The sequence below is a fragment of the Gobio gobio genome, assembly GCF_949357685.1.
Source record: "Gobio gobio genome assembly, chromosome: 5".
Classification (NCBI taxonomy): Eukaryota; Metazoa; Chordata; class Actinopteri; order Cypriniformes; family Gobionidae; genus Gobio; species Gobio gobio.
This window is the reverse complement of record NC_137101.1, coordinates 36,502,290-36,517,182: the sequence shown is the minus strand read 5'-3', so window position 1 is coordinate 36,517,182 and position 14,893 is coordinate 36,502,290. Positions and strand designations below refer to the sequence as shown.

General features: G+C 36.9%; 1 protein-coding gene across 1 annotated transcript; it reads left to right on the top strand.

The window, feature by feature from the left end:
- Nucleotides 1–6,718: 6,718 nt before the first annotated feature.
- Nucleotides 6,719–14,499, top strand: LOC307126680 (uncharacterized protein). The gene is made up of 3 exons (XM_079817323.1): nucleotides 6,719–6,788; nucleotides 8,906–9,052; nucleotides 13,537–14,499. The coding sequence occupies exons 2-3, from the start codon at nucleotides 8,968–8,970 to the stop codon at nucleotides 14,409–14,411; spliced, it is 960 nt and encodes a 319-aa protein (XP_079673449.1). The 5' UTR covers nucleotides 6,719–6,788; nucleotides 8,906–8,967; the 3' UTR covers nucleotides 14,412–14,499.
- The last annotated feature ends 394 nt before the right edge of the window (nucleotides 14,500–14,893 follow it).

The following is a 14,893-nucleotide window of genomic DNA, read 5'->3' as shown; positions in this document are numbered from 1 at the left end:
CAGACCTCTCTCCCTGGCGAAGCTCGGCGAGCACCCTCGCCGCCTCTCTTCCGGAGACCGCACGGTCAAACACTCGCTTCATGACGGTGGCAAGTGCCTGGAACGACTGGCAGCAAGGATCCTGGTTCTCCCACACCGCCGTTCCCCAGAGTGCTGCTCTCCCAGTCAGTAGAGAAAGCACAAATGCGACCTTGGATCGCTCATTGTTGAAAGTTCTCGGTTGCAGTGCAAAATGCATGGAGCATCCAGTCAGAAACGCCCGGCAGAAACTGGGTTCTCCGGCATACCTCTCAGGCACTGGTAGACGAGGTTCCGACTGGGAGAGCGGATCTGATGGTGTGGAGGGAACGAATGGTGTGGGTGGCGCAGTGGGAGCTCGCAGTTGTAGAATTTGCTGGGTGAGCCCGGACACCTGCGTCACCAAAACCTGAACAGCCTGGCTAGTGTTGCTGAGCCCCTCCTCCTGGGCGTCCATGCGTTGAAGGCTGCTGTTAACAAATGACTCCATGGTCATCGGAGCTCCGCCTGCTGCTTCCATCAGTGGGTCAGATCGTTCTGTCATGATCACAGAATGAGGAAACAATTGCAGGTGAAATAACTCTATTTAATGTCAGAAAGGACAATAAGGAGACAGACAACACCGCTGGCAGGTGACGCAGGGACCTCGATGGTCAATCTGTGCTGGTGATGAGTGAAGCGATGGTGATGAGGGTGAATTCCGGCGTGAAACGATGAACAGGAAACAACGAACAGGAATCCCAGAACAAACACCACACGATAATCCAACGGAACAGGAACAGGAAACTCAGGACACCAGACAGCACACAACATCGACAAACGATCTGACAAAGGAGAGGAGAAAACGGTGAGTATAAATACAAGTGATAATGACTCGCAGCTGGCGCCGATGATAGATGAATGAGCATGATTGCTCCGGCCACACCCACAGATCCACGCAGCACATACCACACAACAAACAGAGACACGAGACAAGAAAGGAAGCAATGCATTCATGAACCGTGACACCTTCTCTTCGCATTTTTTTTGGAACCACTTAGCCAATCCATAAAACAAAAAGCACAAATACAAGGCATAGAGATAAAGGGTACATGTCAGAAGTCGGCACTTTTCGCAGATGATCTTCTAATATTCTTATCTAGTCCGGATACATCCGTGCCAGCACTCATGTTAGAATTTGCAAAATTTGGTCAAATGTCCGGATACAAAATAAATGTACAGAAAACACAAGTCCTCACTTTCAATTATAGCCCCTCTGAAGATGTTAAAGAAAATTATAAAATTAAGTGGGATTCAAAATCAATGAGATATCTAGGAGTTAATTTGACAAAAGATATTGGCCAACTGAAATCAGCAAATTACGACCCACTAATATCCAAATTAAAAGAAGATATTGCAAGGTGGAATTTGATCCCCTTTATGACTCTTACAACTAGAGTAGAGGTGATTAAAACCAATGTTCTCCCCAGGGTGTTATATTTGTTTCAGAATCTACCAGTGGAGATACTGAACAAAGAATTTACAGAATGGGATAAAATTATTTCAAGATATATCTGGCAAGGAAAACAACCTAGAATAAGGTATAAAACATTACAACTGTCTAAAGCGAAGGGGGGACTAGCTCTCCCGTGCTTAAAAAGTTATTATCAAGCAGCACAAATAAAACCTTTGTTAAACTTATGTAATCCCTCTTACTCTGCTAGGTGGAAAGAAATTGAATTGAAAACGACAACGGAACCCCCAATACAGGCATTTATCGGGGATAATAAACTCAGGCATCAATCGGAAAATATACCCAATCCATGGATTGACATTTCACTTAAAGTGTGGTTTGAAATTGTTACAAAGAACAAATTGACACACAACAATAAGCTGTTAAGGTGGATAGGATATGATACAGAATTTTCCCTTAATAGAAGAGATAATAGATTTAAAAATTGGGAACAAGGCCCTCATATGTTTTGGGAACTATTAGAAAATAAGAAGTGTAAAAGTTTTGAAGAAATCAAAGAACAATTTGGTCTGGTAAATCAAGATTTTTTTAGATTTTTGCAAATGAGGCATTATTTAGAGCATGATATAAAAAAGGAAAATTATGATGTTGAGGTAAACATTATTAAACTATTTATTTCTGCATATCAATCTAAACTAAACAATAAACTAATTTCGAAGATATATTCAGGGATAGAAGCTTTAAAAGGAGATGATACACACTACATAAAACAAAAATGGGAAAATGAAGCAAATATAAAATTGATGGATGAAGAATGGGAAGATCTCACTCAACAAATATGGAGAATGACATCATCCTTAACTTGGAGGGAACATGGGTGGAAAAATTTAGTGAGATATTTTAGAACTCCAGCTCAGACAAAATATCGGGGCACAAGCTGTTGGCGGGAATGTGGGGAACAGAATGCAAATCATATTCATATTTTCTGGAGTTGTCCAACGGTAGAGAAATATTGGATGGAACTCAAACAATATATGGACAAGATATTACGGGTTAATCTCTCTTTCAATTTTGACACACTTTATTTGGGAAGACTTAATATGCAAGGCAGAAAAAATCTGAATTGTAAAATGTTTAAAATTATGCTACTAGCAGGAAAAAAGGGAATTACTAGGAAATGGCTAAAGGTGGATGCGCCAAGAAAGGAAAATTGGGTTGATGTGATGCATGATATATACATTATGGAGAAACTGACGTACACTGTTAGATTTGAAATGAATACGTTTGAGAGGTTGTGGAATGGATTCTTGGAATTTATTAGGCCAATAAGATCAGACTTTGTGTAAAATAGAATACCTGGGACATTCCCCTTGTTTGTTCTTGCTACCAGTTTATTTTAATTTAATTTATTCTTTTCTTTTTGACTGTGGTTGGAAGGGGGGGGGGGGGTGTCTTCTAGTTCTGGGGGAAAAAAGAGGATGTTGTAGGACAAGATCAAAATATGTATTATATGACCAAATCTGTATTTATGTCATGCAACTTCAATAAAAAAAAAATAATAATATATATATATATATATATATATATATATATATATATATATATATATATATATATATATATATATATATATATATATATATATATATATATATATATATATATATATATATATTTAGCTTTCAGGTACATTTGTGATCCAGGGTCACAATAACCTGACAGGTGTGTTTGAGTAGGTTAGAGACTCCTATGCTATCTATTACAAAAATTAACTGTGGTTTCATTGAAGTAAAACTGTTTTGGGTGTATTTGATTACTATTGGTAAAAACAAGACTATGTCTTTTTTAATATTAGTAAAACCATGGTTAATTTTTGTGAGAGATACGAATGTGCGCCAGCTTTGAAATGAATTCTGTATTCAGTACTGTATGGTGACACCATAATGTTATGCATTTAAAAACTTACCTAATTTATACTGCTGGCGCATATAAATGCCATAAGTGGGAAAATACAAAAGTGGGTGGTTACCTTAAAATTTCAAGCCTATATCTGACAATTTATGTTCTAAAACAATTTTTGATAAAACGCAAATTATCGAACTTTTATTGATGATGACGATTCAACTTTGCAATGTTCAAAATTGTTTAATGTGTGCAATGTTTAATCATGCGTGTCCTCAGGTTGAATAGCATAGCGCAGCTAATTCCGTACTTTATTGAAATGGAATGTACGAATGTAAAAAGTAGGCCTGCTGCAACTATAACGCACATGCACCTGGTCTGACCTTTAGTAGGCTATGAAATCAAACTTTAAGATCAAATTTCAGGCCATTTTTAAAAAGAGAACTGATAACATAATTTAAAAAAATTATGAATATTAGAATATATCTTACATTGGAGGTCAAAAGTGTTGGCTTTTTTCCTAAAATTTGATTTTTCCGTTTTGGAATACCCATCAGGGTATGAACCATTTGCTTTATAATTTAATATTTGTTTGTATATGGCAGTATCCATGTTAATGACAAAACGAATCCAACAAAATTCCCCTGTACAATCAAAAAATGTCTGCAAGCTTAAATACACAAGAATTTTTGTTTTGAGGGGGTTGGGACAGTTTTAGTTTGGGGGTGGGGTGGGATACACCAGCTAAGGAAATTCACCTTAAGAATAAAAGTGTATTCAAAAGAATTATACAATAAGAACAATTATTTCAATTAGAGAAAAAAATCACCTTTCTGGGTAACTTGCTGTATTACCAACACAAGGACGACAGTCGTAATAAAAGTGATTTTATTAACAAAAGATAATACTACTGCAATACTATTAATACATATACTATGCTACTATACAATGGAACTGCTAAAGAGTACTGCATTGCTAAAGGATGGTAAAGATACATGGAGTACTGAAAGTCCTGAAATGATTTATGTGTGGCAGAAGATATGCAATCTGATATATCATATGGTGTAAAGACCTGACATCTAATTTAAACAACAATTGAATCATTTGTTAAAAATCTGATAAAATGACATCTTAAATCATAGGCAGTTGACAAAAAACATACACTGACAATATATACTAAAAATAGGTTTATTAGTAATGTAGTAATATGTAGTAATATGTAGTAATATGATGGTGATGACATCATCTTCGACTGGTAAGGCTGGGCCTTGCTGAAGTGGAAAAGGTATCAGAAGTGTCAATGCTCATTGCTCATGCATGACCAGTCAATTACTGGAAGTCCTTTGGAGTTTTATGGTTGTTATGGCCATTGCTATCATGTATTCTTTACTTCAATTAGTCCATTGTTTCAGCTTTAAATTATTACATTGTTTATTATTAATACATTGTTAGCTAACTTTGTATTTGTATGCACTTTTCTGAAATCTATAACTTGGACAGTCTCCTCCGATAAAAAAAAAAAAAAAAAAAATTCACTTTAGATAGCTGGGTGAGAGACCCATAAAACTCATTCTGGTGACGCAGCTCATCCTGGAGACTACCTGCAAAAAAGCACCAGTGTTTAGATTCAATAATAAGTATTGGTAACTCTTTACAATAAGGTGAATTAGTTAACTACATTAGTTAACAAGAACTAATAATGACCTGCACTTATAAAGCATTTATTAATATTTGTTAATGTTCATTTCAACATTTACTAATATTTTATTAAAATCTGTTAACATTAGTTAATGCACCGTGAACTAACATGAACAAACCATGAACAGCTGGATTTTTATTAACTAATGTTAACAAAGATGAACAAATACAGTAACAAATGTATTGCTCATGGTTAGTTCTTGTTAGTTAATACATTAACTAATGTTAACTAATGAATCCTTATTGTAAAGTGTTACCTAAGTATTTTACATAGGGGAGTATGATTTTGGCAGCCCTGCCGAATTCACCCCCCCCCCCCCCCCCCCCCACACTGAGATCACTTTGGCTGGGTCAGAGACCCAAAAGACTCATTCTGGAGACACTTCTCATCCTACAGACTACCTGCAAAAAAAAAGCACAAGTGTTTAGATTCAATAATAAGTATTTTACATAGGGGAGTATGATTTTGGCAGCCCTGCCGAATTCACACCCCCCACCTTGAGATCACTTTAGCTGGGTCAGAGACCCAAAAGACTCATTTTGGAGACACTTCTCATCCTACAGACTACCTAGAAAAAAGCACAAGTGTTTAGATTCAATAATTTAAAAAAAACACTGTTTTATAATACTGCAGTAAAATACTGCACAATACAAGCGAAAACTCACAGCTAGACAGTTCAAGTTGTAAAGTTTGATCAAATTCATGATCAAAGATACATAACTAATAAATACATGAATAAAGATCAACACACAAATTGCTATCATGTAATTTGTTACGCTGTCTGATGCATGTCTGTTTCAGCAGCTGGCGAGGCGACACAAATTGACGTCATGCGCGTGCTCGCGAGGGCAGTCAGATTCTGGCAGGGAGTAGGATTTCGGCACAACACCGGCACCTAGTGGCGTAACGATGTAATTGATACAATTGTTATTTGAAGCATTTTTCTTTCAAAAAGTGATTCACTCTATTTTGATTGCAAATGTGGACATCAGTGTTTATATCCGAACTATACACTTATCCCAATTCTTCTATGGTAATATGAATATTTGATACTGTGTGACTGAAAAGACTGTCCCGTGAAGCTATTTCATACCTATACATGAGGCATGACCGCTGCTCTGTGCAGCAGCGCCAACGCAGATTTGTTCTGATAACGCAGGGGAAAGAAAAATCTTCAGTCTGTCTAATGATTGTAAACAGTCATTGGGTCCGTCAGATTAGAAACATTATTGCGGTAATGTGACCAAAAATATTAAAGGTTCATTTCATCTGAATTTGAGGCAATAATTAGGAAAACTTTAAAACTTTTTAAGGATCCGTGGCCACCCTGGGTTAATTTTAGTAAGGGTATTTATCAGTCAAAAATTTAAAATGTAAATTCAACAGGTATGAAATATGATCAGTAAGATTCAGCCATTAGTTTTGTTGACATTAGTTGACATGTTTTTTTTTATTTTTTTATTATTCCCTCTGGCACTATAAAATGCATTGAATAAAATATGTATTGCACAAATACGATTTATACTTATACTATACTTATGATATGATTTATTGACTTTTATATATAATATTAATTTTGTTTGTGTGTTCGTCTCATAGACCGTAAAAAAATTGTTCGTCTATGCACTTTTGAGACAGGGGCTTTTATTTTGGTGTGGCATCGTGACGTCATAAGGCGGCGCCGCGTTCCTGCACCCGTGATTCGGCTCAAGACAGGTTTGTTTTTAAGAAATTAATGCGTTTAATCGATTGAACCGTTGAGTATATATTCATAGTTTTTTTTTACAAACTATGTAAAATCAATTAATAGTTGTTGAATGTAAACACTAAGGCCTTTATTTAACATCACGGAACAATATGTTATTGATAAAGTGCATCTAGACATGAGTAACAGAAAAGGTTCGTCTGGTTTCGCTTTCTGTACGGCAAATTCGGTCACTAGCAAATAATGATTTATGGCCTGATATGCACATCAGTGTCTATGAATATGCATAAGTTACATTATTACAAAGGAATTATCTATACTATTTAAAAATCATTTTAAAATAAGTAACAAAATATCCACCAAGTCAAGACATTTTATATTAAACACATCAACAGATTGTCCCGTCTCCTAAATTATAAATACACAATGAAGCTACAGCTGAAATCCGTCAATTGTTCACACTCTTACTATTTTCTACATGGTGAATAGCACAGTGCACTATATAGGGGATAGGGAATTATTTAGATTGTAAATATGCTTTCCATTGGGGCGAATTAAGTTTGGTCTTATGCGAACCACCGCAGTGTGCACACAGTCTGCTCCGGTCCAGAGTCATGAGAGCACAGAACATATCCTATGAGTCAGCACATACCAGAAAACATATCGGACCCATTTGAATTCTACACAGTGTGCTATATTTTACTGCAGTATGAAGGAGATTAAGAGGAAACTGCAGCTTTGAGATCAACGCCTCTGGCCGAGCTGTGATATAAACTAAACGCTATTGGCTATTTTAAAAAAGAGAGGAGCTGTAAGCTATATTTGATATGTCCCACCCTGTCTTCCTGTTTCAGTGGAAATTATGTCAACACATTGAATAATGCTGCACGTTTCAAGGCACTCAGTGGGCCTTTAAGCCCAAAGTATATACCCTATATGTGTACACTAGGGTCTGCGTGATGTGAGTTTCATCATCAGCACAGTACTAACCGCGCATACTCTGTATTAGTGCAGGGTGGTATGACCATATCACAGAGTTAGATTACGGTATTGTTCAAAATTTATACCGGTTTTGCGGTTTATGACGGTACTTTTTTCCCTATGCATGACTGGGTGTTAATCACATTTTCTACTGATTGAGAGAGGAGATACTGCAGTAGATTGACTAGAATGCCCTATTTTACTGTCATGATGAGTGAATATTGTAGAAATATTCCACACTAGAATAAATACGGGTTTTCAAAGCCGCACAAAATGATGCTGTGGGGAGACAACCACCATTAAAACACAGACCTGCAACACACTCATTACAGACACATGAATATTTAAAAAATGTCCACGGAGAGAAAAAAACAGAGTTGAGGGCACCTTAAGCATTTAAAAAATCTAACTATATAACAACAAACTGACAAAACGAGGGAGAAACGCAGAAGAACATTTAAACGGTCTAATAATATGTTCAGTACATTTAAGAGCACTACAGTCTCTAAACAAATGACACACATCAGTTTAACACAGAAAGAATAAAGCAGTTACTTTTTTGCCCATTCTTCTTTGAATTTTCAGTCAACATCATTATCTTCTGTGTATCAGAATAATCCATTGTGTCATCGCGTTCATGATCAGATGTACGGCTGTATCAGACATATTTCATTTGAAGACGACATGATTAAATATGTGCGCATACATGGTGCTGGTTCATGTTTAGAGCACTAGACTAGAGTATATAAAATATGTCATAAAATATGTAAACTTAAATGCACTTACTCTGATCTGTATCTGATCTATGATCCACGTGGTGAGCATTGTTAAATACATTGCGGCGCAATGTTCTGTTGTGTCAAGTGTTATATGAATTCTGCTCTGTAACGCGATCTCAGCTGTGCTGCAACAGTGAAAATGGACCCATTTTATTTAATTTTTTGCACGAATTATTTTGTCCACAAGGTGCCAACAGTGGCCGGGACTACTTTGAATTGGACTACACTGGTTGTGCTCTGTGTTTTTGACTTGCCAAGGAACAGTTCATAAGAGCTGATTAATGAGCTAGGGAGCTGATTGAGACTTACCCAGAGATTTAGCTTGGATGTGTTTTGTTTTTTCCTTAATTCTCCTCATCTCTCCTCAGACACACACACACAAAAAACCTCAAGATGAAGCAGCTGAGATCAACGTGACACTATTATAAAAATGGCGTTTATTAAAGAGGAGAGTGAAGACGTGAAGATTGAAGAAACATTCAGAGTGAAAATAGAAGATACTGAGGAACAAACAGGTTGGTTTCAGTAACTATTAAAAAATGTATGTATATTATATTAGTGGTGGGCATAGACTTTTTTTTAAATCTAGATTAATCTCACTGTAATCTTGGAATTAATCTAGATTAAAATGGCTCATTTGAATTCTGCTGAAGGCATTCAGAATATGTGCTCGTAAGTGATCGTTTGTCTTTTTGTAGTTTGAATGATAAATAACTTCTGTCCCTTTAAGACCTGACGCACGCATGGATCCCAAACACAGTTCCTGTGAGCTGGTTACGACTGTGTTTACGTTAAAACTCAACAAGATGGGCATTGAGACATTTTTGAGTTTCTGTCGGTCGGAGAGGAGAGCGTAGCTGATGCCGATACTGTAGAAAATGAGTATCGTATCGTTTCAGATATTTCAGTATCGATACATATCGAAATATGGATATTTTTGACAACACTAGTAAGCATACACACAGGTTCAAAGACTCGTTCTCTCGCCCTTACAGTGCAATTCGGCTAGGTATACATCCGCGCTAAAATATCAAGGTGAAAGTCATCATAGCTAGCATAGACCCAGCTCCCAGCCCAACTTTGAGAATAGATTAACGCCGATATTTTTTTAATCGCCCAATAGGAGTCTCACGTTAACGCAGCACGTTAACGCCGATAGCGGCCCACCACTAATATATATGTATGTGTGTATATATATATGATATCCCAAAGTGTGCATAAAATAGGTGGATGGAAACATTGCTATTCTCAAAGCTGAACTTTTGATCCTTATTAAAATGTCCATCTTTACAGAAATGAATGATATTTTTGAAGAATATCATATGAGTGTCATAATTAAAGTGTTTTTATTTGACATGTAGCGGATCCCTCATGTGGACAGACATGTTGAGATCACATGACCAGACAAATACTTATGCTGGGTTCAGACTTCACAATATAATCCTGATTTTGGCATGATCTGAAACTTCTGCGTACCTCTTTCACCCACACCTTTTCTATTAAAGCTGCAGTCTGTGAGTTTTTTGCGCTCTAGCGGTTAATAAACAGAACTGCGTGCATCTCGCGGAAGAACATTGCTGCCTGAGCTACTTCTCTCTGTTTATGATGAGTCACGCAGGGACTGTGCTCCTCCGTAGTGGTTCCTACCAGACCAGTCTAAAATAGTCCCAACATAAACACTTATTATAAGTGTACCATAATGATTCAGAGTAAGACAAAAACAGGGTTTGGAAAATGGATTCATGTTGTACAATCTCATTATATAATTTTTGTAACTCTTGAACACAAATAAAAAGTTACGGACAGCAGCTTTAAGGGAAAATATTTGCTCCCTAATGCCAAGTTCACACTGCCCGATTTTGACCTGGCCACAGGTTTCGGGAAATCGCCGACAAATGCCTGAAATCATAGGCAAATCGGTGCTCGTGCACGCGAGTGACAATCACGCAGTGTGAATGATCAAAGACGCGATCAGAGAGACTCGCCGATGAGACGCTGACGCCTGTGAGATATTTGGCATGCTAAATATCTGGACCTGTCTGCGATTCAAACTCCTGCTGTGTGAAATGAGTTCTGACTGAAAAATACATTTGCGATGACCGACAGCCAATGAGAGAGCAAGATACAGGGCAGCGGGAGGTTCAGGGAGGAGTTATAGACCAGAATATCCGTGTTTTTAATATATATATTTACAGTTTTATCAAGCAGAAACAAAGCACAAACATTTGCTTGACCAGCCGCAGCAGCAGCACACTGCAAAATTATTTATTTACCTCAAACAATCTTTGCAGAACACTATCATTGCTCCCTGTGTCTCCCCAACCATTTCCTCCACCATAATCTTTTTTATGTTTCTCCTTTTTGCTGCAAATCAGCGCACAGACAATTTGGATAGCAAGTTTCTGACCTGCAGTGTATATTTTTATATTTTTTATATTTTTATATAAAAATATATATCCTTCTCACTTCTTGCGTGTGTTTGCTTGTGAAACGTAGTTTGTGAACGGGACAGCGCTGTCGGCAATTTTTCCTCTTGTACAGTCATGCAGTGTGAAACCCCCTGTCGCCGATCATCGTGCAGTGTGAACACAGCAGTGACTGAATGCTACCCAAGATAGTCATGCAGTGTGAAAAGAACTGTGATCTGACGAGTTTGAAAATCGTGCAGTCTGAACTAGGCTTAACTTGATTTTCCAGTGCATTTTCTCCCTTTATAAAATTATGTTTTAAATAAAAAACGTCCAATAGAGAAATATGCATTGATGGTAAAAATGAAGTGATACTTTTAAATAGTTAGCTAAAACCACCAGTTGTTGGCGGCAAGTCACTGTTTTAATGAGCGAGTCATTCATTCATTAATTCATTCAGTAATGAAGCTAGTAACTGTATTTACGAATTAATCATTGACTCACGATTAATTTAAAACCTGCAGAATCGTTCACAAAATACCAGCGTGTTGCAGTTCTGCTGTGGCTTTTATTGGAACTATTATTTTGTTGCAAATACACCAAATACTGACAATACTGTTTAAAATGTATGTTTTTTTTGTTGACATGTTGTATAAATAATCAAGGTCACGTTTGCAATCTATAGATATTTGGGAACAATTGCATTCTTTTTGTGAATTAGCCTATATTATCAACATTAAATACAATAACTCACACAGGTTATGTTTTTGTGTCAAAGATAGTTTGAGTCAGAAATTGATCTGAATCTACTTTCTGTGTTTACAGTGTTTCCCACACATAGACTAATTTGAGGCGGTGCGAAACAGAATCCACACCGGCCACCACATATTACGTGTCGTTATTCATTTATTTTTGTAACGCTATTTAAAATATGCAGCGTATTCGCTAGAGGCGTTGAAAAACAGAGTTGTGAGAACTTGTGACGCTCTCATCTCCCGGCGGCGCGCACAGTCACGTGGTTCACGGAGCTCTCACTAGTTCCACACAAACCAGCGCTGTGTCAATACATTTGAATGGCTTAAGTGGATACACAACAGGGTAAACAGTACAGCAGAGTGTGCATTGGTTATTATGTCAACCATATTTACAGTATCATTTTATTATGGAGAGTGATGGAGACGCAACATTGTTAAAGGGTTAGTTCACCCAAAAATGAAAATTCTGTCATTAATTACTTACCCTCATGTCGTTCGACACCCGTCAGACCTCCGTTCATCTTCGGAACAGAAATTAAGATATTTTAGTTGAAATCTGATGGCTTTGAAAGTCCTCCATTGGCTCAATGGTACTCTAAACTCTCAAGACCCTTAAAAGGTACTAAAAACGTCATTACAAAGTCCATCTCACTACAGTGGTTCTAAAATAACTTTATGAATCGGCGACAATAGTTTTTGGTCTTGAGAGTGTAGAGTACCATTGAGCCAATGGAAGCCATCAGATTTCAACTAAAATATCTTAATTTGTGTTACGAAGATGAACGGAGGTCTGACGGGTGTCGAACGACATGAGGGTGAGTAATTAATGACAGAATTTTCATTTTTGGGTGAACTAACCCTTTAACATTAATAATGTTTTTCTTGTATTAACCCTCAGGTATTCCTTACTAATTGGTCACACTCATACTCATTGGTGGTCAAATGTGACCATACACCTTAACTATTTTTTTGTTTAATAATATTTATTGAATATTTTGAGGATATCTTTTGGTACTAAATAGGCCTACTATTTGTGTAATAATTATGGTCCATTAAGAACCACTTAAAATATTTGTTTATTATTTATATTACAATTAGTGTAATAATTAAGGTTAAAATAGAGAACTCCAATGCAAAGAGGCAAATTAGAGTCATTTTGTGGCTTGTGGTTTCTTCCGCTTCTTTTCGCTCCCTAGTTCCAAGTTGTTTTAATGCTGTCTTTTCTCCTGTGCTCTCTGAGTGATAGGGGAGTTAAAAATGGTATTGCTTTCCCTAGTTAGGGCACTGAGGATATAACACTGACTGTAGGATTTAACATTGACTGCAAACCGGTGGCGTAATGAAACCGCGTGTGACATATAAACACGCACATCAACCCGATCACTTTATTTAGCGTTCATGTAAACACTACATTCGGATTCATCGGAATGGATTAATTCAGATTGAAGCAAAAAGTGTACACGTAAACGTAGCTGGTGATGCAATGCCTCAGAGAGTGGTGTTGGCACCATCAGCCAATGAATTGCCGTTATTCTATTCAGGCTTCAGACAATCTTCACACCTGGTGGAGTGCCCATAATGTCAGCTACAGATGCAGCATCCTGTTTCCTTCTCAGGGAACCAAGATTACATACATGGTTAAATACATTACACCAAGATGTTTTTGATGTATGTTTAAAAAAAATTGAAGAGCTGACAATATGAGGATAAGTTCTGAGTTTACAGCAAAGTGGTATAGGATCTACATGTTGTTTGTTTTGATGCGTTACATGTTTTAATGTCTGTTACTTTGTGGCATTAAACAGGTTAACTTTTATTTGTCTCTTTTCACTTTAGACCTGATTGTACGGAAAGAGGAGAGTCAAAAACGGAATGAAAATGAAGAGGAGGATCAGTATGAACATCATGATTTCATAACTGGAAAAAAAGCGTATAGTTGTTCACCAACTGAAATGACTTCCTCACAAAAAAGAACTCAAAAGGCAGGAACTAGAAGAAATTTCACCTGTTTTCAGTGTGGAAAGAGTTTCAGACAACATGGGAAGCTTAAAGTCCACATGAGAGTTCACAATGAAGAGAAGTCTTTCACCTGCCAACAGTGTGGAAGAAGTTTCATCAGAAAAGAAAACCTTAATAACCACATGAGAATTCACACTGGAGAGCAGCCTTTTACCTGCAATCATTGTGGAAGAAGATTCAACAGAAAAGGAAGCCTTAAAAGCCACATGAGAATTCATACAGGAGTGAAGCCTTACACATGCTCTCAGTGTGGAAGGAGTTTTACACATAGACCAACTCTTAAAGCCCACATGAGAATTCACACTGGAGAGAAGCCTTTCTCCTGTCCTCAATGTGGAAAGAGTTTCGATCAACATGGGAACCTTAATGCTCACATTAGAATTCACACAGGAGAGAATCCTTTCTCCTGCCAACAGTGTGGGAAAAGTTTCAGTCGGAAAGGAAACCTTAAAGTCCACATGAGAATTCACACTAGAGAGAGCCCTTTCACCTGTCATCAGTGTGGAATAAGTTTCACTCAAAAAGGAAACCTTAACATTCACATGAGAATTCACACTGGAGAGAAGCCTTTCACGTGTCTTCAGTGTGGAAAGAATTTTACGTATCAAAGAGACTTGAAACGGCATTTACAGACTCATTCCGACAAAGAGTTTTCAATGTTCCTCAGTGTGGCAAGAGGTTTACAAAATTAAAATCTTCCTCCATTTTTGAAATTTTCATGTGTACAAATTTATTTATTTTTTGACCAGTAATTTTATGCAAATAAATGCTCTAAATTGCAATGTTTTTACTTTATATTAGGCAGAAATGCCATCAGTAGTTTTTAGAACAAAACAAAAATTTACATTTTACTCAAACACATACATATAAATAGTAAATCCAGAGAAACTGCTAGTTTTACTGTGATCTTATTTTTATTTTCCAGAGCTGTATTTTGCACACAGTGCCTCATGTGAGGTTAAGTTAAACTACTACAAAACTGAACTACATTTAAATATAAGGTCCTCAAAATGTCTTGTAACTGATTTGCTCATCTACAAAACTGAACTACATTTAAATATAAGGTCCTCAAAATGTCTTGTAACTGATTTGCTCATCTCTTAACCAGTTTTATTTCATCATGGTTAAGCTTAGTTCTGAATAGTTTCAATAATTTACATTTCAGTTAAATCTA